Source organism: Rhyacophila brunnea, unplaced genomic scaffold, assembly GCF_057557595.1.
Source record: "Rhyacophila brunnea isolate RB1 unplaced genomic scaffold, BYU_Rbru_1.0 scaffold_11, whole genome shotgun sequence".
NCBI lineage: Eukaryota > Metazoa > Arthropoda > Insecta > Trichoptera > Rhyacophilidae > Rhyacophila > Rhyacophila brunnea.
In genome coordinates this window covers 13,700,812-13,726,284 of record NW_028232763.1, presented here as the reverse complement: position 1 = coordinate 13,726,284, position 25,473 = coordinate 13,700,812, and the positions used below count along the sequence as shown (strand labels likewise).

The following is a 25,473-nucleotide window of genomic DNA, read 5'->3' as shown; positions in this document are numbered from 1 at the left end:
AAAAGAATATAAAACGTTTGACTCACCCATAACTTTAACGTCTAACGATCCTCTCACGCTGTATCCTTGAGAATTCTTAACGACGCAGTTGTAGGTGGCTTCATCGCTGTTTCTTTCCACGTTTTCAATGACCAGGGTTCCATTGGGGAAGACTTTCTGTTTGCGGTTGATGGGGAGAACTCGATTGTCTCTTTCCCACACAATGGAATCGATGGGATATCCGGCCACGGGACAGTGCACAACTAGGGTATCGCCGGCGACAATATGGTGCTTGTCCATGGTTCGAACGAACGGAAGACCGTAAACATTCAATCTCCCTGAATGTGATGCACTTCCGACCTAAACCGATATTGGAAAATTCACTAGTGAATGATGGTCATCATCAAAATAATTTATTAATTACGTTTAAGTGAGAACTGTCACTAAAGGTTTGTATGAAATAATAAATATACAAACATATTTGTCTGTGAAAGGAAATGGGAATTAAGTCCAAAATCACTATTTTTCAAGAGGGCCCAAAGAAGATATAGATTACCACTGTATTTGAGTGAAATTTACTAGTTCAAAGTTGTTGCTCAAAAACATTGTTGAAAACAACAAAACCTGATCAGTGCCACGGACGAGTTAACTCGCCAAAGCATGTATGTCGCGTCAGGCCACGAACGAGTTAACTCACGGGTTCTTGTAAACATCATAACTTTTGAATGAACTGTTTGTGTATATTTTCCAAACAATATTTATCATTTTAGTGTGATAATATTCACAATAAACTCGAGAAACATGTTGATTTGGTAAATTTTCACAAATATTTATCATTCTGTTCCTAGTTAATATATTTTTTAAGGGATTTATTTTATTCCAAAAATAACTGGCCTACAAGTGTCCACCTAGTAAAAATTGGCTGGCAGTGTTAAGGTTGCATATATTATTATGTATTATGATGCACTATGGATAATTTGGCATAAATTCCGCTCATTTTTTCAATTTACAACCATATCCCTCTATTCCTTTTAGATGTTTATAGCAGTACCATCATTTCTCGCTAATCATTTCTCGCTAGTCAGTGCTCCGTCCTGACTATAGTACATAAACATAGATAAGTATGTGCCTAACATAATATGTAGAGATGTATTATGATTGTATTTACCTTGCTAGTAGCAATACATCTGTAGAGACCTCCATCATTTGTGTGAATTGAAGAGATATTTAAATGTGATACAACATTTCCATCGACAGTTACGTATTGTCCAACCTGAAAATTAATAACAGTACCATTAATAAATGGTCCAAAAGAAAAATAAATGTTTTAAAAAAAGGGGAAGAATACTAAAAAAACTATTGGAGAAGGTAGAGTGTAAAATAAATTTGATACTTTTATGGTCTTAAGATATTTTATTTACAGTAAAACGAAACTGTAATAAATTATTATTTATTTTTGTATGACCATTTAACACATTCGCGGACATGACGTCTATAAATGTCGTATTTTGTGGGATGTGATATGACAGGGCGTCCATTGACGTTCTGTACTCTGGAACGGAATACGACACGACGTTTATAGAAGTCGTATTTTGGATTAAAACAATATGTTCCCTGCTACTTGTGTCACGGTGCGAACATATTTCCATTAGATAGTGTCGTATCATAAGACTTAACTCATTTCTATATATCTAAATCGAAAATTTTAAAAATTAAAATTTATCTGTCATATCACTAACATGACATATTAGCTAACATGTGTCCGCGAACGTGTTAATAATGAAATGCTTTCCACACCTAATAGCATTGTTTTATTCATATTTAAAACAGATTTTTCTAGAAAATAAAAAGGCCTTTTACATGAAATACTTTATATTTATATTCGATAGATCGACTCACTTTTGACAATGTTATTTTAGTAATTTTTGGAATACTTTTATAAATATTGTCATTATATTCGATCCGAATTACGACAGCATGTAGCTGGAATATAGTGCTGTCCCACTGAAATTTCTCTCAAGCAGTGACTAATAGAATTAAGTGTAGTACCATCTGATATCTGATATCAATATTTGTCAATACAATATAACCTATTACATTTGTTGGTAGCATTTTAATTTTAGCGTTTTTGTTTATGATTTGTTTAGATGTCAATTAAAAAAATATGCTATCAAAGGACATTGTCACGAATTCATACTTAAACTACGTGATTGAACGATTTATTAATATGTTATATACGTCAAACACACGTAGATACAATGTTACATACATCAAAAAACAGGGAGTGCATGTCCGTTTTACCTAGCTGACTTCTTACGGCATACAGACTACAATATCTATTACAATATAACCTAACAGTAGGTAATATTATTGAAATGAAAACATGGACAATATTGAATATTTTTAAACTACATTTTATACAGACATTAAATTTGGTTTTGACAACTTACTGTCAAAGAAAGTATTCATATAATATTATTTACCTGGAATCTTTCAGTATTTTGTAGTCTTTTTCCGTCGAGTTCCCAAGAGAGTTCAGGAGTGGGGTTTCCGGAGGCAATACATTTGAGAACGACAGCTGGTCCAGGGTTCAATGTCTGCTCAGCAAAACTGTGTCTGATTTGGGGAGGTTCGACTGTAAATATTTGTTCAAAACCGTTTAACCAACGATATAAAATTAAATACTGACAAATCAGATTCAAATGAATGAGAAGTAGAATGGTCTCAGATTCTTCTAGCAGTGTAGGCGACGCGACGAAGTTGGTATCGTTACATTTAAATGACACAACACCATTACAAAGTGATTTCGTCATGGCCATAATACCAGAAGAATCTGTCTTTCCTCTACATATCATGTGTATCGAAAGATTTAAATCTGGTAATTAAATTTAATAAAAATTTACTAACATCTTCCACCGAGTTTGAGTTCTGCACTGGCTCCAGCACTCTCTTGATCGTTTCGAATAAAGCATTGGTACATTCCTTTGTCTTCCTTCTTCACAGATTCAATCCTATAATAAATTCAACATCCCGTTAATAAATAAGATAAATGACTATTTCCACTCCAAGACTGAGTTTTTCTATACTTCATCGCATCAATTTTAAAGACTTTTTTCAAGCAGTAGTTAACCATTCACTCAAATCCTTGTGCCCATACCCTGGAGACAAATTGAAGTACTGATTGAAAAACCAACATGTGAAAGTTATTAAGCCAGTGGGATTCGAGCTCATGATTCTCCGATCAAAAGGGTCACACGATAACTACTGCCCCATAGAGTGAAAAAAAAAAAAAATTTATTATTAAATTTGTTATAATAGCATCATGGAAAAAATAAATCAATATAACAAGCAAAAGTTATACAATTAATTATTAATTGAACTGGCGTTTACATATCTAATTATTTTGTTAATTCTATGACAATATTTAAATTATCTATGTTGACAATTGTAAATTCATCCTCTATAGAAGAATTTATATAAAGATAACAAAAAAATTAATGGTGTATATGACATATACAACAGTTATGCACAACCCGGACCCGTGCATTATGAGACAAAATGACATATCTAATATGTAACTATTAAATTTAATTAAAAATAATACAATGTATGTCTATATAATAATATATCATTATTTTTCAAAGCTTTTACTCACTGCGGCCTGTGAACAATTATAAAATGGATAAATTGGCCCTTCTGTCAAATAGATTGTGCATCACTGATCTACGCATACCCCATCAAATATTTCTATGTATTTATTGTAATGTATGTATGGGAGAACCTTAAAATAGCATCATGATGGTTGAAGTCCTTTCCGTCTTTTAGCCAGTTGATAGTCTTGATTGGGTTTCCTTCGAATCGGCAAGTGAACACGGCTGGTCTTCCAAAGTCCACTGTTTGTGTGGCGGGTTCGATGGTCGTTTTTAGCGGAGCCGTAACAGTCAAAACAGTTTCAACAGATTCACCTTAAATAAATGAAAAAAGATAAATATTCAATACAAGAGTAAAAATGGAGCGAACATGTAAATTATGTCATCAACTGAGTACCTCTTTTTATTATTATTATTTTTTATCTTATTATTATTAAATTTTATTATTATCTAGTGAAAAAGCATGATAGGATTTATATCTGGCAATTTTAGATTTAGAAGAACTATTTTTTTAGATGCAATTAAAGTGTCCAATTTTACGAAAATAAGCCCATTAGCTACAACCGGCTCGTAGAATTATAACTAAGGGCCGGATGTAAAGATTATGATCAGTATGCATAGTTGACAATTTGGGAAAATGATAAATTTACAATTAGTTTTTTTAAATGTTTTAAATTGACGTACAATGATAAATGTGTGAAATCTGCATATAAATTGAATAATTAATTAATGATTACTTAAATGCATTTACCGCAGATACAGTCGGTGTCTTAGGATCACAGGGACCTAACTAAAAAAAATGCATGTTTCGAGTTAGCCCCGGTTTCACAAAAACCTCTATGTCATACATATCCATTTTCAAGATATAGTTGAGTAAAGTGTGCTTTATTAGAGGAATTTCATAGTAGCAAAATCTTTATTTGCCATTATCTTAAAACTGTGTTATTGTAGATAGGCCCTTGTGATCCTATACACACGTGAATGTTCCTAGCATTTGGATAACACTACTTGAACTGCGAGTATTGCATCACTAAGTAAGTTGATACATGCATACAAAAAATATCAAACTGGTTTGAATAGTTTAAATAATATAATAAGACATTTATTATTCAAAATGATATAAACCAGACTGACATTGATCATACACATGCACCAAATGACCAGTGTCGCAATACTTGGAAAATATTGTCGAAATATTAGGGACACTTGTATTTATTAAATTAACCACTGATAAAGCAGCCATTAATAATGTAAGATTCCTAGCCACTGAAGTACTGAGTGTACATATTAGGTTTTATGCTTACCACCAACAGAGTTATTGACAACGCATAGATATTTGCCAGAGTCTTCAACTAAGGCCTCCTTAATGATAAGGGTTCCGGAGACTTGCTTCACTCTATCGTCCAACATAACTGGCTGCTTTCTGGCAGTGCCTTCGATAAACTTATACCATCTGAAACAAAGAAACAAAAATGTCAATAAGACTTCAGTAAGTTTACAACAACTTTTAGATAGAATTTTGAATGGTTGAGAGCAGTTTGAATTTATAAGCAAGATGACAATAAATTTAATAATTTGGAATAGTATTAGATCTGAAATTTTTCTTTCTATGACAATGAATTAATAATAAATAAAATATATACACAATCTTCCTTATTATAATAATGAGTAGGTACATTATGTACTCAATTAATTTGTATTTTGATGTAAATTTTAAAGTGGGTTTAATTCACTGGTTCTCAAAAACAGCATTTTGAAAATATTTTAATAGGTTTCAGGGTTATGAAGTGACAATAAATTTAATAAGTATAAAAAGGATTTATTAAACTTCTGTAATATTCCTAGATAAAGCCGCGTTGACACGATACAAGTACGATCCAAGTTGACTTGGACCGAGCGCACTCGTATGAGACATCTTCATACTAATTATTCCTATCCAAGCTTGGATAGGAGTAATTTGTATGAAGAAGTCTCGTACGAGTGCTCTTGGATGGCTCTCGGTCCAAGTGGACTTGGATCATGTTAACGCGGCTTAACATGATATTTAAATAATACCACAATTTATTGAGTAATTAAAAAAAAATAATTACCTTTAGCACAATAGAATGTGTAGGTCGGTATCATTCATTTAAATTTAAATTTATGTTTCATAACTGTCAAAATTATATGAGAGCAATGGATCTAGGAACATTCTCCACCCACAATTTATTCTCCGATCATATTTCATCCCGTTCACAATTCTTCGACTAGAATATATTGAAACAATATATTTGATATAAATAGCATTTACAGATTGTTTTATACTATTTATCAAATTTGTATCGTGTAGGTACAATTTTAGTATTTTGTGAAATTGAATTTGAAATGATGTTTTAAATATGTTATTCTTTAAAATGGTAACCGCATGACATTCGTCTTACTCGGGCCATTGTGAAGGGCGGCATTACATAAATAGTGTGTTTTAGATATGTTTAATTAAGTAGGTAGGTAAGTATATAATATAATGATCACATTTTTATCAATATATGGGGCATAGAATTTTCCAGTCGAAGATATGTGGGTTAAGTATTGTGGGCGAAGAATGTTCGAGACTCAGAGAGCAATAATAAATATTGAATAAGTTGTATGTAAACGTAGTCTTCCATGAAATGAAATACGAAATTAGGATTTAAATAACATACCTGTTGTTGATGTTGTTTGTTTCCTGACTGAGCCATTAAATTGTGTGACGATTCCAAATAAACAAAATGTACTTACATGAAGGTAGGCACAGGAAAACCTTGACTTAAGCATAGAATTGTGCCCGATGTATGCAATACGAAGGAGACTTCTTGCAAACGATCGCCGGACAGTTTCGGTCCCACACTGCTGGTGGGTTCTTCAATAATAACCATAATACATCATGTCACATCCATATTAAAATGAAATATGAATGTGTGTGGAAAGGGTACCCTGATTTCATTAATTTTTTTATTAGTTTTTTCTTCACGGATATATTTGTTTTATTAACAATAATTATTGTGGAATCAAACCGCATTTTTTTCAATGGTGTCAATAAAAATACGCTATATATTTAAATACCTGAAACTGGGAACGGGGAATGCTTGGCTGAGACTAAGAATTGCACCGGAAGATGCCAGCCTCATGGTTACATCTTGCAGACGTCCTCCAGAGAGCGTTGGACCGACACTACTTGTGGGCTCTTAATTATAATAAACATGAAATAAATAAACTTTATTTGACTATGTTAGTATACGTTTAAAGAGTATAATAAAAAAAATATATAACAATATTATGCCGTGAATGTTGAGAAACCAGCTAAATTTAAAAGCGAAAGACAATGCCTTCAAATTAGAATATAAATGTTTTAAATTCTTTCTATTTTACCACTTCATGAAATAAGTTTCTAATTAATATCACAAAGCTTTTGTGACAAGGGGCCTATCAAGTATTACATAAGCACGTTTATGTTCATTTTTATTTATTTTTGCTGAGGTTAAAAAATTTGTGTTATATTTTAAATAAATTGGATTTATTAAACACAATATGGGTGAAAAATATAGTTTTTATTTTATTGTTGAACTATAATATAAATTTATGAAAAAAATTTTCAATATCTTATGGCTTGGGGTGGGTGTACACGTTTTACTTATTTGGTTGATTACAGAGGGGAGGGGGGTGTCCAAAATCAACAGAAATGTGATGGCGTAATTTCAATGGCCTCGAGTAAATAATATTATAGGTAATATAGTATTGGTAAAATACAGCAAAAAAACATCTTTAATTTTAATGCTAAATAGACATATACATATTATTATGTCGAATCTATGGAAAATAAATGAAGAAAATCTGCCACCAATAATTAATGATGTTTATAAAGGAGAATTGATTTAAGAAAAAGTCTAGAGATGGATGAGACGAACAGGTTGATTGGTTATAGATACATTAACGATTGATACAATTAGATGAATGATTAATAGAATCAAATTCTGTATGGTAACCAGGCGCGCAACAAGGACCTATTTGACAGTACTGATGACATAGGTCAACTTTATTTTATCAATATGGTATTTTACCAAATAAAACCTTCTTAAAGGGCCGTTAAGCAAAATAGAACCCTTATAGATCTACTAATTTTCATACAGACTCTGAAAAGAAATTTATGTTTCATTGTTTGATGCATAGAAAAGAGCAGTTATGACAGACTGAAACTTGTTTCAGTGATTTTCATAGCGAAACCACAGAAGGATCCATCTGAAGGATAATTAGACGTCTTTAAGTTATATGTTGTGAAAAATTGGCTTATACACACTGACAAATACTTCTACTGACGAATAATTCAGCTAAAACTGATTTTCAGCACACATATTATATGTTGAGATAAAAACGTCTTGCATTAGTATTACAAGTCTAAAAAGAGTGTATTATATAATGAACTACTATTATTTAGATGAACAACCACATGTAAAATCGTAAATAACATTACGTAAGTAAGTAACTACGACAAGACGTCAACAGTAGGCTGCCATTATTTTTTTTGTTTACAAACACATACAATGCTGCCAACAATGAGGGTTTCGGGATCATGAAAAAGTATTGCAAACTATAGTGCGCGCCTGATGACAACACTGATAAATATGTGCAATTGAAATTATCACTACAGGATTGTTGAGTAGTACACATAAAGCATGAAAAGATAATAAGAGAAGTGTATTGACATACAAAAAAATAGCCCATCGTAGGGAAGCACAATTTGCTAAAAAAAAAGCTAAAAGCGTCACCCGTTCACTTACCAGGGGTGAGCTCTTGGCTGTGAAAAAGATCTGTCTATCTCTAGGTGGGAAGAGGATCACCACGCCTTCATCTTATCTCACGGTAGTGTCTGTAACACACCACACAAGATTTAATTCAATTAATTATTACACTTCCTTCAATGTCTTATTTTAATGATTGTGTTTCAAATTGAACTAATACAATTAAAATGAAACATTTCAAAATTTACTTATGTAATAAAATTTAAATATAGCTCCATCATGATAATTTATTATGTATTAATCAAAATTATATGTATTTTATTAAACACTACTTTAGTCTTACTTAATTAAAAATGGAATTCATTTATTGTTTTAAAGTTTATTAAGATAAACATTCTTAGTTAGAGAAAAACCTCCATATACTTTAAGATAATTAAAGATTTCTTGTGTTCAATTAAATAAAAAAAATGGTTGGAATATTAGAGATACATTTATTAAAATGAATACATAATATTAAAATTTATTATAAAGTAATTAACACATTTTCAATAGAAAACTGTTAGACTGCAATAGTTCAATAATGCAAGGACGTTCTTATATTTACAATAACGATTGTTAATATTGAAAATGTGAATTCAAATGATAAGATGAATGCGTGTGATATTAAAAGGGAAAAATAATTATGCTTAGACGGGGTGAAAGGGAGGAATACAAAATACTATCAATAATATATACACCACCTTTCATGTTTTGGATGTATACTGTGCCGTAACAAAGGTTATGCGTCTTGAAGAATTTTGCTGGCAGTGTCCCTCGCTTGGTCAATATGCAGTGATTAGAGTCCGAGATATTTCTATTCTGATTTAATCTGTTATAGTCAAACCTTGATGAGATGTAACCTTCTCGCTACAATATGGAGTAATTTTGTTGAAAGCTGAAGAGTTGTATCCTGTAGAAATCAAGTCATAATATCTGATCTATGGCTAGACATGTGGAACTCTTCTTTTTTAATATATGAAGACCCCCCCCCCCCCGCAGTTCACCGCTAGATAAAAAGATACCATCATTAAGTCAAGTTGACATAATTTTGTAAAGTAACTATTGTATCTGACAACTAATGGTTTGAAGTCAATTTGGTTACTTCCATGTGCAACTTTATATTATTTTATAGTAAAAAATACTTACATTTTGTTCTGCTCATGGATTATTATTAACTACGGTTATTTAAATTCATTTTGAAATATCTTACCAATTTTGTCAGTGGCATTAAAAGTATCTTATTTTCTCCTATTTTCTATAATATTCATATTAAAAATAATCTACGTTCGATAGAATACTTTTGGTTGACATATCATGCGGTCTGCAATAGTCATCTGATATGTCATGAATATTGTTTAATTAACTTATAAACCAAATTATAGCAGGTACATATAATAATAGCCCTCCATAAGCTTACTTAAAAACTATGACTGATATTATTTGAAAACTCTAGTGAAGTAGAAAAGGGAAGAAGAGACGATTGTATTGGAATACCTCATGTTAGGAGCGGGGAAAGCTTGTGCATCGCATAGCATGACCAGCGGTTTGGTGGAATGGCCAACATTCTTATTGAGGCCGTCACCTGTTATTCTTGGTGCCGTACGACCAGTCGGTTCTGCAACGAGGAAACCGATGGTCTTTCGTTAAATAATCAACAACAAAATATCTATTCATCTTATTTATTGACCGTCCACATGTAAACCTTGCAGAAATGAGGATATAAGCAAAAGAATTCTGTCTCTAGGGCACAATCTACGTGTTACAAAAACAACAAATTAGTTGTTGGGCATTTACTCGACTTGTCAATCCGAAATACTTATTTATTGAAAAATAAAATGGTAATTTGACACCGAGCCATACAATTCAAAGCCACAACCCATCGATCAGGACTTTAACATGTTAAATCCTGCTATATAAAAAACCAATAAATCCCACTTGTGGTGGAAATATTCAAGTATAATTTACTGTCAAATATAATATGTAATATAAATATATATTAATATTACATAAAATTAATTGCAGATGCACCAGCTTTAGAAAAATAAAATAAATAAATACTTATTGCGAGAAGTTGAAAGGCTAACTCAAAAATTTATAAGGTTAGTTTGCTTGTCAGTTAACTAACTAATTGTGAATATTATGTACGTTGGATTAACGTGAATTTACACTAACCTAAACAATGGTGCAGGGTAGCTGACAACTTCGCAAGTTAAATAAACAATGCTGGCACGAGCTGCACTCAAAATTTTCCACCCTTGGAAGACTTCCCCCAACTGTTTTTTAGGCGGAATATTATTTGTTGGTTCTGTGGAAAAATGCTCTTTTAGGGTGGAATTCCTCGGACAAGGATAAATAAAATTAATACTATTAGGCCAAATCAACATCAGAATCAACTTTGTTCTGAACATTATGCAGTTGATTTACCACCGAGATAAAGAAACCAGCTCGTTTTACAATTTGAATGTAGGGATAGGTACTCATATATTAGTATTTTATAGACTAGCAAATAAAATTATTAGGAAAGAGGTTTATGAAATAAATATTGAAGGGATCAAATAAAAAAGGATATGAAAATAGTAAAATTGCCAAACATCAGTCATTAACATTCTTCCTATAATATGTATTTTAACCGGTTCTATGCCTTTAGCGAGTTATCTAGCTCTATGAGGCCGTGATCGACAGACCGCACATACAAATTTCGCGAGTTATCTCGTCTCGACTTTAAACTTAAATTACTAGCCACTGTCGATTGATTTGCATAATCTAAAAAATTAAACACACAGTGACATCTGTTTGAATGATTATGAAATACGAAGCCACAAATTATCGGTATTACAGCGATTGTAGTATGAGCTTCATTGTGTCATTAAAAATCTGCGGCCTGTCAGATACTGCCATAGTAATATCGTGAGGCATAGAAAAGGTTAAACCACAAATAAACAAGCCATCACCAATTAGGGCCGCTGTCAAGATTTACATACTCACATGTGGATTGTTCAGTACTACAGCATATGCCAATGATGCAAAGTTGTCGAGTGCAAATTTACCTCCATCGGTGCAAAGTTGACTGATGTAATTGGATAAAAAAATTGTAGCACAAACCTGAAGATAGGAGATGGATATCCGACTACTTGACACAGCATGAAAACATTTTCACCCAAATATGGACTGACAAGTTTTCCACCATCGTATTTGTCACCGATAGCTTTTGGGGCTATATTTGTTGTCGGTTCTGTTCACCATTTAACATCAGGATAACAAAACAATTCGATTATTAAAGGAATATATTTAAAAATACCTTTAACATTCCTGAAGAATTTTTATAGGGTACCCTTTTATTTAGTTCATTAACTTATTTATCTGTTCATGTTTACCTATAAATGGGGGCGGGATATCCAATTACTTGACATAACATGTAAATGTTACTGAAGAGTTTGGAAGACAAGATTTTTCCAAGAGATTTCTCGCCAACGAGTTTGGGCGCAATATTGTTAGTCGGCTCTGAAAAAGTCCACATTTCTAACTATATATTGTCAGACTAAAGTTAAAACTCAATAAGTACCTATATACTAAATGAGTTTTAGTGCAAAAAAAGCAATACACTAATATACAGATACATAATAATAAATAATGGTTTTTGTGGGTACTGTGAGTTTTAATTTTCAATTGACAAGGTACGTTATAATATGCCTATAAATGTGGTGGGCACCTTACAAAATGTTTCGTATAGTAATCTTTACGGTCCAATTTATAATAATAATTCACTAACCTGTATGAAGGAACGGGAAAACCTTGAGCCGGGCAAAGCATAGCGAGCCCTTCTTTCACCAAAGAAATTGTGCTCCAGGATTTAACGGTTGTAGGGACCTTGGGAGACGTTCCGCTAATGGGTTCTATGAAATCATCACAAAGCTAGTATGCAACTTGTCACTGTCTTCACAGTATATGAAATCGCCTGACAAATCAATTGACTTGCCTGAATAATGGGACGGGGAATGCCTGCGCTTGACATAATAAACCGAAAGATTGTCCTATTCCACGAATAAAAGTGCTGCTTTTGGAATCGGTTGAAAATGCCGGTGCTTTTGCTCCGACGGGTTCTGTACATTAAATTTAAATAATAAAAAATAACATCCTTTACGATTCTGTCTATTAGTTCCAAAAGGGTGTATCTGCAGAAACATAGTTTTTAAGTAGAAAACATATTGTCAGCAAATGCAAAATTGTGAGAGTTCACGTGAGAACATACCATGTAAAATAAACATACATTTGGATAGTATTGTGTATTTATAACTGCCAAACTATGATAGTTTTCAAGGTTGGTTGTTTCTTTCGCACGTAATCAGAGCAAAATGAAAAATTCTCGGCCTAACTTTATCGATCAATGAGTTTGCCTATTCAATATTTTCATTATTTAAGTTGGAGGTTTTACTAATAGATGGCACCCATAATTCATTTTTTTCTATAATATGTCTACTGATCAATCAACCATGACTGTTGAACTGCATAAATATTTAAAAAATAAATATATTATGTATTGTTGAAACTGTATTTTTGCCTATGGACACCCTTTTGACACTAAAATTGACTTGCCTGAATAATGGAACGGGGAATGCCTGCGCTTGACATAATAAACCAAAAGATTGTCCGATTGCGCGGACAAATGTGATGCTTTTAGCGTCGGTTGAAAATGCCGGTGCTTTTGCTCCGACGGGTTCTGTACAATAAATTTAAATAAAGAAAAGTAACATCTTTTAAGATTCTCTCTATAATTTGCAAAAGGGTGTATCTGCAGAAACATATTTTGTTATTATCAGCCTGTGCAAAATTGCAAGAGTAATTGTGAGAACATACTGTGAAAAATAAACATGTGATTGGATAGCATTATGCATTTAATCAGAGCTAAATGAGAAAGCTCTCAAACTACATGACATATCAATCAATAACGTTACCAATTTAATTGTTTCATTATTTAAGTTGAAGGTTTCAGTAACAGATGGCATTCATTACTCATATTATTCTATATATTATTGTCTATTGATCTGTCAATCATGACTGCTGAACTACAAAAACGTCTTTAATAACTATGATATGTATTACTCGATACACCCTTTTGACACTAAAATTCCAATATGTAAATATTTGTCAAAGAAATTCAGAAATTAATGTCAGAATGATAATGAAATTCAATTTCTGTGTCAAAATGAACCTTTGCAAATATTTATAGATTGTTTTTGAATTTTGTTGGAATGGTAACTTGCCTGAAAAGTGGTACGGGAAACCCTTGCGCTTGACACATCAAACCGAAACCTGAGCCGATGACACGGACAAATGCAATGCTCGTTGCGTCATTTGAAAATGCGGGTGCTTTAGATCCCATTGGCTCTGTACATAACAAATGGGTGTGTAGTTTCGTGCCTCAATGGATAATAAACATGTAGGGATTACCAATGAAACATAGCAATTCAAAATATGATATAATATTAAACAGAAATCTATTACGAACCCTTTCAAAGGTTTCAATCATTTTTTTTTTGTTCATTGAATGTATTTTGTAAAGATTTTTTTATAACCAACAGGTTTATATAGCTAAAGCAGTTCAAATTGAATAATCATTTTAATACATCACACATTACTCAGTGTAGATATTAAAATTAGAATTAGAATTATATTTTTTTAACTAAAAATCTGTCATTATAAATATTAATTTATGATTTATTTAATAAATAGACACAGTATGTATCTTTTTTATTTATTTACTATTCAACTCTAATCACAATAACCACAAACTTGCGGTATTTAATTTATATACTGACAGCTGAAAAGACATTACTGAACAATTTTATAATATTAAGATTTGTCTATGTTTTTTTTTTCATATTAAACTAGAATGTTATTCCGTTGTGTATTGTTTCTTTGGTAACTTGCCTGAATGAGGGAGTCGGAAAACCTTGAGCCTGACATAGAAGGCCGAAGCCTTGTCCGGACGACTTGCGGAATATACTTCCCATAGACTCAGTTGAGAACGTCGGCACTCGCACACCGATGGGTTCTAAACAATCAATAATGACACTCCATCATTGAATAGGGATAAATAATAAAGACACTTGCCTGAATATCGGTACAGGAAATGCTTGCGCTTGACACAGCATACCAAAACTCTGCCCGATATTTCGCTTTATTCGGGAAAGAGACGAATCGGTTGAGAATGTCGGCGCTTTTGCTCCTACGGGCTCTGAGTGAAAACAAATGGAATTTGTAGAAGATATTAGTCAAAAGGACTAATTGACAAAATACAGTTACCTATGAAAGAATCAGATACCCTGTATGTATGAAACTAATTTAAGATCCAAACGCTAACTTTGCTCTAATTTTCAAGATTATTTTTGGAAGGACAGAAAATTTAAAAGGATAGTGAATCTAAAATTATTTGTTATTCAATGAATATGTAAGAATATGGCATTCGTTATTGAACATACATAATTTGGAACACCTCAAAAACAAAACATATTATGCTTTTCTAATATGCATGATTCTAAGGCCAAAATATGATAGTAGATTGTATAGAATACTTCATTCCTTGCATTTCTTTCATTTTTATTAATTTTAAATTATATCTATATGGTTCGGTTTGATGTGCTTGGGGTGTTGGTTGATAAATTAGATATTTTTATTATAATACTTACTTAGTGTATATTATTAATATTATGATGAATCAGGTTAACTGTCAGAAAATGTTGTAAAACATTAATAAGTATATCTGTGCATCTTACCATAACTTTTGGTTCATTATTGTTATGAATGATTTGTACTATTTTATATTATGGTAGGTATATTTGACCATTCTGAATATCAAATAATTTACCTGAATGCGGGAACAGGAAATGCTTGAGCTTGGCATAACAAAGCAAATTCTGAGGCAGCTTCAAAACTGTATGCAAATATTGTTGAAATACTCTGAAAAGCTGGCTTTTTACTGCCCATCGGTTCTGTCAAAAGATTGTACAATTTAATAAGATGCCTGAATGTTTAGTTCTTACCTGAACACAGGAATAGGTAGAGCTTGCGCCTGACAAGAGTCTTATAATATCTTATACTATGCATCTTACCATAACTTTTTGTCCATTATTGCCATCAATGTTTTGTACTATTCCACAATAATATTATACTTAGTTGATATATGAGAACTGTCCAAAAAGTATCCGACTTTTATTTTTCAGATAGAAACAAATGAAGCACGGGAGGTCTCCTCCATTGGGGAAGGTGAGGTGAAGTGGGGATAAGCACTGGTTCAATCTATTTTAAGAGAGAATGTCCATGCAATTCGTGTCGAAGATGGAATAGAAGCAACTCCAACTGAAATTTTTGGAGGGCAAGCTACACTCCGCACACATCCAACATGGTTACTTGTGATATTTAACTCTTCCTTAAGCCGAAAATGTCACTGCAAGGTATCCGATTTGAGTCACAAGAAGATATTATGCGGAACACGACAGCCCAGCTGTACTTATGAGGCATACCAGATATGCTATGACAGGACCACAGAAAGAAGTGTGTAGTATCCTAAGGACAATATTTAGAAGGTGTTTAGGGTTGCAGACTATCATGTAAATAATTGTATTATTCCCGCCACAAGACGGATACTTTTTGAACAGACTTCATACTTAACCGTTTTGATCCAATATTTGCATAAACCATTTACCTGAATGCGGGAACGGGAAATGCCTGAGCCTGACACAACAGAGCAAACCCTGAAGACGTTTCAACAGTATACGCAAATGATGTTGAAATACTCTGAAACGCTGGCTTTTTACTGCCCATTGGCTCTGTCAAAAGATTGTATAATTTGTGAGTGACAATAATTTAATAAGATGCCTGAATGTTTAGTCCTTACCTGAACACAGGGATAGGTAGAGCTTGCGCCTGACAGAGTAAAGCAAAACTTTGACCCTGGTCTCTAACAAAAATGCTTCCTTTAGAATCAGACGAAAAGCTAGGAGCTTTTACTCCAACCGGTTCTATAAAAATGATCAATAATTCAGTTGGATAAACTGAAAATAGTTCAATACCAAGAATTCTTAGACATACTGAACTATCATCATCTGCCAAGTTCAAATTTGTTACCAAAATGTTGGAATTGTGTGAAATAACATAAAAATGGTCTATCAATAATTAATGAAAATTTGGTGGATGTTTAAGGATTATACACCACCAAAAACTAATAGAATGTAGAATGTTAACACAACTCAATGCTTATGTAACAGGAAGGTAAGACACCATTTTTTGTACATTATATACTATAACTGACCTAAACATGGGTTGTGGGAAACCTTGTGCCTGGCACAAAAGTGACATCTTACTGTGACCCTTTATTGTCTGGGCATAAGTGCTAGCCAATGATGAAAATGCTGGTGCCTTTGCAGTGACCGGTTCTAAATAAAAAAAAACAACAAATACTTTAAAAATACTTTGGAAAAGCTCACCTGAATCACTCATCCGTACAGGCCAAATATGTAACAAAATGTTGGAATCAGGTTTATAATGATATTTGAGAAGTATTTCTTATTATTTTGTCGCATTAACATTACACTTGCATCGTTATTCGTTGTATGTAATCGATACCAACAGCTAGTAAACATGTACATTACTGTAACTAACCTAAATAAGGGTTGTGGAAAACCTTGCGCCTGGCATAAAAGAGACATCCGACTATGTCCTTTTATTCTTTGTGAATAACTGTTAGCGAGAGACGAAAATGCTGGTGCCCTTGCAGTGACCGGTTCTGAACAAAATAATTAAGACATATCTCTGTGTACAAGTTTCAAGGCACTGGAAAGGTACTTTCTGTGCACATCACCAGGAAAAACTCACCTAAATAATGGTACAGGATACCCTTGAGCCTGAGATAGGAGAACAAAACTGTGACCGGCTTCCTTTGATAATGCGGTACTTTTGAACTCAGAGGAGAAAGTAGGAGCCTTTGCGCCAATAGGTTCTAAGATAAAGGTTTAAATTAAAAAATAGAAAGGCATTATGTTGTGTTACCTGAATGAGGGAACTGGGAATGCTTGCGCCGGACAAAACAGTGCAAAGGATAGGCTGAGAGGACGTTCTATCCAAGATCTTTTCACATCGCTTGACAGAGTCGGTGCTTTGCCACCAACAGGCTCTATTCATATTAACAATATCTGTATGTCTCAAATATTTTTGTAATATTAATGTAACATTAAAGCAACACTTACATTACATTGATGTAACCTCACTAGTGATAATGTAACCAATATGTTAATTGAAGATTGGGATAGAGAACTGCTTAACACACCTGAATAGTGGAACAGGAAACGCTTGAGCTTGGCACAATAGGGCAAAACTCTGACCGAGATATCTTGAGATTCCAGAAAACTTTACATCACTTGAGAATGTCGGCGATTTAGATCCTACGGGTTCTATGATGGAAAAAATAAAATAACTATTTGAAATAGTGATAAATTGAGTATTACCTGAATAATGGTACCGGGAAACCCTGAGCAGGACACAAAATAGCGAAACTCTGACCGAAATCTCTTACAAACCACGAGAACTTATTATCGGTGGAAAATGTGGGAGACTTAGATCCAACAGGTTCTATAATGAATAAAATATCCTTAACACATTTAAATGAGACCATGACATTTTACCTGAATAATGGGACAGGGAATCCTTGCGCCGGACATAACAATGCAAATCCTTGGTGCACGTTTCTCACAAACCACGCGAGTTTATCGTCAGTTGAAAAAGAGGGAGATTTCAGACCAACTGGTTCTGTAACGTTACGACTTTGTATGTTTCGGCGTTGTTATTTTTGGATGAAATTTATAGCCATAAAAAATGTAGTAAATGTCGGGAGAAGGTGTTTTTATATTAGTTTGAATTTGTTACCTAAATAACGGAACGGGGAATCCTTGAGCGGGACATAATAAAGCGAATCCTTGTTCCACATTCTTCACAAACCACGCAAGCTTGTGATCGGTTGAGAAAGTGGGAGATTTGTAACCAACGGGTTCTGGAAGAGTAGGAGTTTCTTGCCTTTGTTAACAGTTTATTGGTTACAGACTAATACTAAAACTGCATTTTTTTGTGCAATTAAATGTCGGGAGAAGGTGTTATCAGTATTTTTTTTAAATTAATTACCTAAATAACGGAACGGGAAATCCTTGAGCCGGGCACAACAATGCGAATGCCTGGTGGTTATTTTTCTCAAACCATTGAAGTTTGGAATCAGATGAAAATGTAGGTGATTTAGAACCTACGGGCTCTATAAAAGAAAACATGGGGAAAATATGAATTCAAATATTATTCATGGTCAATTATCTTTGATTCAATGAGTCAGACAATAGACAATTTTTTAACAATGTAAGTGTAGAATGAATGGTTGTATACTACGAAAAATGCTGGGAAGGAGAGCAAAATACTGACATACCTAAAAATTGGAACAGGAAAAGCCTGAGCCGCGCAGAGTAGAGTGCCACTGGAATGTACCGTCAATTCTACCAAATCAATTGTTTTCGAATGAACTTTTGGGGCAGCACTGCTTACGGGCTCTAAGGAGTATAATTATTATATTACTAAAATTGCGTAATTATAAATTTGGTTACCTGAATGCCGGTACGGGATACGCTTGAGACGGGCAAAGCAACGTTAGGCTGGCATTAGCGACACTTTCAAACGTTCGACTTTTATCTCCAGTGGGGAACTTTGGAGGGACGCGACCGATTGGTTCTATATAAAAAGAAATATAATCAAAATGTCATTGACTGTTCGTTACCTAAACATGGGTACGGGATACGCCTGCGCGGGACACAGCAGGGTGAGACTGCTTCCAATCAACGTATCGAATCCACGTGTTTTATCCATCGTTGGGAATTTTGGAGATACTCTTCCAACGGGTTCTGTATTAATTACACATTAATTTAACTGTCGAACATTGGGAATGTCGGGATACTTTTGGTAATAACAAATTTGAACCAACCTGTATGCGGGTACTGGAAAAGCTTGCGCGGGGCAAAGCAACGTTACACTTTTACCATATTCATAGATAAAGCTTCTCCCAACTTCCATGCTCGCAAATTTCGGTGATACTCGACCCATGGGTTCTATTAATTGTTAAAATAAACTCTTGTTAAAGTTTTGGGTCAAGTGTTATGGGTTAATTTGCTACCTGAATGCGGGAACTGGAAACGCCTGGGCCGGGCACATGATTGTTAGGCTGTCTCCTGTCATGCTACGGAATGCTCTGCTGGTATCGCCAGTGGGGAATTTAGGAGGAACTCTGCCGACAGGCTCTACAGAACAAAATTCAAAAGAATTTTGAATTCGTTTCTGAATGTTATTTCATATGTACTTGTGCCAATGATGGGATTTGGTAGCTTATAATGCCGTGTCTATATGTAATAGATTTTTTTTTAATCTAACCTGTGTGCCGGAACTGGGAAGGCTTGGGCTGGACATTGAATGCTCAAACTGTCTCCACTCTTTGTATCAAAGCCACTCGTTTTCAAAACAGAAGCGAATTTGGGTGGCACCTTGCCAACTGGCTCTGTGGCACACAATCCATAAACAACAAAATTAATGAAAGATCCGACCACAGAGAAAATAACTAGAACGTCTAAACTTTCTTATGGTAGGATGTACAAACTAGTTTTGGTGATAACTCTTACCTGAATGCGGGTACAGGGTATGCTTGAGCAGGACAAAGAAGTGTTACGCTCGAAAGATAGGGATAGTCATATAAACGACTTTTCTCCTGAGTAGGGAATTTTGGTGATACGCGTCCCATTGGCTCTGGAAAGTTTTTAAAGAAGCATACACACTAAGAATTTCTTACATAATATTGTAATGTGGGTATACTTTGCACCAATGGGTATACAATGCACCGTATGTTTTTAAAGCTTTGTTTAAATGTGAGTATAAATTCATAAATCGGTAAATAGACATCCTCAGTTTTGACAATGATTACGCACCAGCAGCCTAGTATACCACATCGGTGCAAAGTTAACTAACTTCATGTTAGACTGTAGACTAGTTTCGGTGGTGAGTCTTACCTGAATGCGGGCACAGGGAATGCTTGAGCTGGACAAAGGAGTGTGACACTTGAAAGATAGGCATAATCATACAAGCGACCTCTCTCAAGTGTCGGAAATTTTGGTGATACCCGTCCCATTGGTTCTGTGAAGTTTTTAAAGAAGCAAATTCACTTAGAATTCTATATTAGCTCAACCCTGGCTGGTGGTCAACAGATGGCCCCACGTTGGGCGCCATAGGTTGAGCCAGCCGAGCCTGGTGTATCACAAAATTATATTAGCATAATGTGGATGTACTTTGCACCAATGGAGGTCTATACAGCACCTTATATTATAATAATTGTTAATAAAAAGCGAAGAAGCCATATTATATACAAGGCACCGCGAAAATTGGGATTATTGAGAATATCTTGACATTTAAAATTGCTCAGATTGACAATAATCGTACATCAGGCGCAAAATATGCAAACTTCAGTGCAAAGTTCACTCACTTTTAATATTATTAGTATTTACCCTTTGTATGACTATGAAGAAAAAACTAATCCATTTCCATCTGGAAATAACATCATCTTAAAATCAGGGAAAATGTAATCTGATGGAGATTTACTTAGACTTGATGCGTTTACCTGAATGCTGGAACAGGAAAGGCTTGTGCCGGACACTGCAAGGTAAACGATTCGTTCAGCCTAGTACTGAACATCATTCCGGTGAGGACCGAAGCAAATTTTGGAGGAACACGCCCCACGGGCTCTAAAGGAAATAATATTACGGGAGCCCATTTAATTCAACAGCTCTGTAGAGCACTGGAATATGCCCATTGAATGATTACGAAAACAAAAACACATTCTTACATACTTAAGTCATAATTTGACATGTGTTGAAATTTTGACTAGGCACTTGTTTATTGGTAATGTTAAATTGAATATCTTAGTATTTATGAAATATCACAGGTTATTATATTAAAAATATATTAAAAAAAAAAGCAGCTGGTGGTTGAACAAATCACCAACTGTTTTCGATGCATACTAATCTCCGCATATCGCCACACACACGTCACGCGCGGACGGTCTGTGTGACTTTCTTGGGCATGTGAGGTGTGCAGAAATATCTAGAGATCGGTGTACAATGACAACAATTGGTGGTTTGTTCAACATGAAGATGTTGTGATGCATCACAGTGTAACGTGGTTGAATGTGCGGAAACACTAAAATGATGACACCAAACTGTGAAAAGTTCATAAACGTCGGGATATTCAAATCCAATAAACAATGAAAAACTACAGAATTAAGTTAATGTAGAACATGTATGTAGATAATACGGTCATATTTTTTTAACAAAACTTGGCATGCGGTTTATCCGATTAACTTGAAGTTGGATTTGATAAAAACAATTTAACACAGTATGTATATCAGTTTTTGTTTTTTGTAATAACCAATGAACGGGTGATTTATTATTAGTTTGAAAATTACCTGAATATAAAGATGGGCTGCAGTCTACCATTGCGTATAAAAATAACTGTCAGTGCCTCTATATTATAGTCTTACCGGGACATGGGTACTGGAAATGCTTGGGCCGGGCAAAGTAGCGTCAGGTTATCATTGATCCTTCCTCGGAAACCACTTGTCGTTTGGGCGTTGGGAAATTTTGGAGATACTCTGCCCACGGGTTCTGTTTAAATGTTGGGAGAGGGCATAAAGTAAGTCCATACTTATAACAATCGCGACTAAGATGAAATATTCTACTTACCTTTGGCCAATTTGTGATAGAATATTCCTCAAGCCACTCACCTTACTAATAATAATTTCTCAAATAATGTGTGAACCAAATTGGGATGGAGGATTCAATAGTTACTTGGAGCAAGAGGATTGGGAAGCGATAACAATTTTTCAACGCGAATTACCGTCTCGATTCTGAGACGCCATCTTTTAAAACGGTTGAGTTTAATTTTTAAATGACTGGTGTCAATTTTGCAGGGTACCCTATCCCAACATTCAGGCAACGTTTGTATACAGATGAACAGGTTTGAATAAATAAAATATCCACATCTTAGCAAATATAAAAATACGATTCAATTTACAAACTGTTATCTAAATATTATTTGATTATTATTTGTTCAAACCCATCGAAAACAGTGATAAAACATTTATAAAACTAAGAATATTGATTTACTAATAATTGTGCTTAGAAAATTTAATTTATTCATGATTTGAATGATATTAGTTTAATTCAAAAAATGACCAGTAGAGAGATTTCAGGCTCTATGCATGAGTGAAACAACCAAAACATATTACAATATAACAAAACAAAAAATATTATTATGACACTCTTTAGCAAATTTTGAAAATATAACAAGTAAGTACATTGCTAAAATCAATTTTGAATGAAATTAATCATTCAATAAACATTTTTGACATTTCAAACCAGAAGCATTGTAAAACTTCTTCTTTATCAATAATGCATAAATAGTTGCGTTGATTCTTTCCTTCTGTTATAGAAACTGTAATCTCTCTACAGTTTTTGCCAAAGTACACTGTACATGTTTCATATCATGGAAATAATTATTAAGTATAATAAATGATATTGATTGAAATTTCAAAGAACAGTTAAATCGTATTATGCACTTTGCCAAAAACTGTCACGTATATTTTTAAAACTTTAAAATTTTTATGATAATCCATTTAATTGTGATTTTATAATAGAATAAAAAGTAAATTAAATTTATGAGTGAAGATTCAATTTCTCAAAGTTATTTAGCACAATTCTATGAAAAAGCAAAACTACTTCAATGCATTGGTATTTATATGAAAATAATACAAGAAGAACAATATTATGTGTACATAATAAAAGCTACAAAAAAAAATATTTTTTAAAAATCAATGAGTTATCAAACAAAATTGTTGCAGTTAATTTTAAAGAGGTGTTTTATAATATTAATCTATTTTGTTTTTTTTTTATTCACATCATCATTTTACTAATTATTTAATAGGTACAATGGAAATTGATATTTGATTAAAATCGAATTCAAATACAAATATAATAATTCGAATTATTTATTGCTAATCTATTAAAATAAATCATAAATACCAATGCACTTCTAAAGTAGATTGAAACAAAACACATTAATAGAAAGGAAAACATAATTGATCATATTTTTTAAGCCTAAATTTTTTTCTGTATCTATAGGGTAAATTGGAATGAATATCTGACATGAATATCTAATATATGACGTACTGTGGCATCTATGAAAATATTGACAAACCACTTTTGATTCAACTACAATAAAATATTTACAGAGCAGAGTCAGTCGCTGTTGTTTTAAACTAAAATGGTTTAATATTTTCTAAATCAAGATGGCTGGATATTTAACACCATACATACAAATTGATCTTTGAAACATTATTATAATACATAGGATTAGTCATATTATTATCTTTGTAATGAGCACAACGAATCAATGAGTTACTTTTCAACCCCTAACCCCAAGACATATTCTACGTTCAAACACACTCCTGCCTCCGCGGCGCAGGCTATCACCATCTTCTTTGCTACGTCAAATATACTGAATTTAATTAATTAAAGTAGGTAATTAATAGTAATATGAACAATTTTGTTTTCCTAATGGTTGAAAAGAATGTCAAATTTCAATTTTTTTCTTACCAGTGATGACGAGTCGGCCTTTGGTTGCGCTAAGTCGAGTTTCTCCAGTGAGACGATGGCGAGTGCGGCATTGGTATGACTTGTAACCGTCTTCGGGTCCAACATCTCTAATATGTAATTCTCCAGATGGCAATACTAAATATTTTCCCTCTGTACCATGAAAAAAAATTAACATAATTATTAGTATATTCTGACATTGGCGCCGAGATACTATTTCATTCCGAATTATAACCAAAGATTTATCATAGAAAATTTAATAATTTCTTTTCTTCTTTCTATCATGTCCGATTCTAATAGGATCATAATATGGGCCTCCACAGAGTGGAGGTTTGTATTAACAGATTTTGTTTTTACAAGAAATGGATATCAGCGACTTGCTCAACCTATTAGGTCCATAATCAGACTCATACACAAATTGAAAAACAATATGTGTACTTGTCAGACCCAGGATACGAACCTGGGACCCACGACGCAATAGGCCAACGCTTAAGCCGGGCGGCCATCGTGGGTGGCGATAATTTAATTTAATTTAATAGATGAATTAATAACCATACAAAATTATGCAAATATTAAATTAAATAATGATGGTTATATAATATAAAAAAAACTTCTTTCAGATTTATGAAAGGATGCTATTTTTAAATTGTAATAAATAAAAAAAGTCTAGTATTAATATGAAACACTAGTCATTTCAAAAAAAATTACGTAAAATATACGTGTACGTTTTACTTTTGTCTATGATAAATTCTTTGGTTTTAAGTTTATGATTTAATTACAAATGAAAGTATAAAAATGGGTAGGTACTGTATTATAATATTTCTAACATAATTTGATGGCATAAGATGAGCTTTTTTGACAGTTCCTAACCAATTTTATACATCCATGATTATTTATTAAAAAAATGGCTTTATTTTTTGGGTCACATGATAAAATAGTTACAAATTTAAAATTGATTATACTTAATTGCAACTGAATTATGAAATTTTATTTTATATGTTATCATAAATTAGATGAGATTCTTAAAATATTAATATGTGACCATTCAATTGATTTGATATATTTCATGGCATGCATTTATAAACTAAATGAAGAAAGGAACATTTGAGGAAGAGGTAGGCTGTGAAGCCTATGGAGCCACAGGATTGTAATAAATAATAAAAAAGGGTAAGATAAATTATAAAGGGGAGAAAAGTATCAATGATAATTTGATGAAATAACAGCCAAGAAGATTGTGAAGATCTGCATTTTCCAGTCATACATTTCAGCTAGAAAATAATATAATATACAGTCAATAAGATAATGTATCATTAATTTTAATTGCAGAAGGAATGATAA

The 25,473-nt window shown here is 33.2% G+C and overlaps 1 protein-coding gene across 6 annotated transcripts in view; it reads right to left on the bottom strand.

Moving 5' to 3' along the window:
• The window catches only part of Dscam1 (Down syndrome cell adhesion molecule 1), a 275,607-nt gene that overhangs the window by 73,237 nt on the left and 176,897 nt on the right, over window positions 1-25,473 (bottom strand). For 2 of the 6 annotated variants that reach the window (XM_085959094.1, XM_085959099.1), the window contains 8 exons: window positions 24,139-24,288; window positions 19,620-19,743; window positions 4,934-5,082; window positions 3,761-3,944; window positions 2,887-2,990; window positions 2,463-2,614; window positions 1,148-1,252; window positions 27-339 (listed from right to left, as the gene is read on the bottom strand). In XM_085959094.1, coding sequence (XP_085815220.1) covers window positions 27-339; window positions 1,148-1,252; window positions 2,463-2,614; window positions 2,887-2,990; window positions 3,761-3,944; window positions 4,934-5,082; window positions 19,620-19,743; window positions 24,139-24,288 — 1,281 coding nt within the window. Of the gene's footprint in view, window positions 1-26; window positions 340-1,147; window positions 1,253-2,462; window positions 2,615-2,886; window positions 2,991-3,760; window positions 3,945-4,933; window positions 5,083-6,710; window positions 6,785-8,422; window positions 8,562-19,056; window positions 19,181-19,619; window positions 19,744-22,025; window positions 22,148-24,138; window positions 24,289-25,473 lie in introns of those variants that run through there. The other 4 variants (XM_085959122.1, XM_085959108.1, XM_085959115.1 and 1 more) reach the window with 4 other exon arrangements.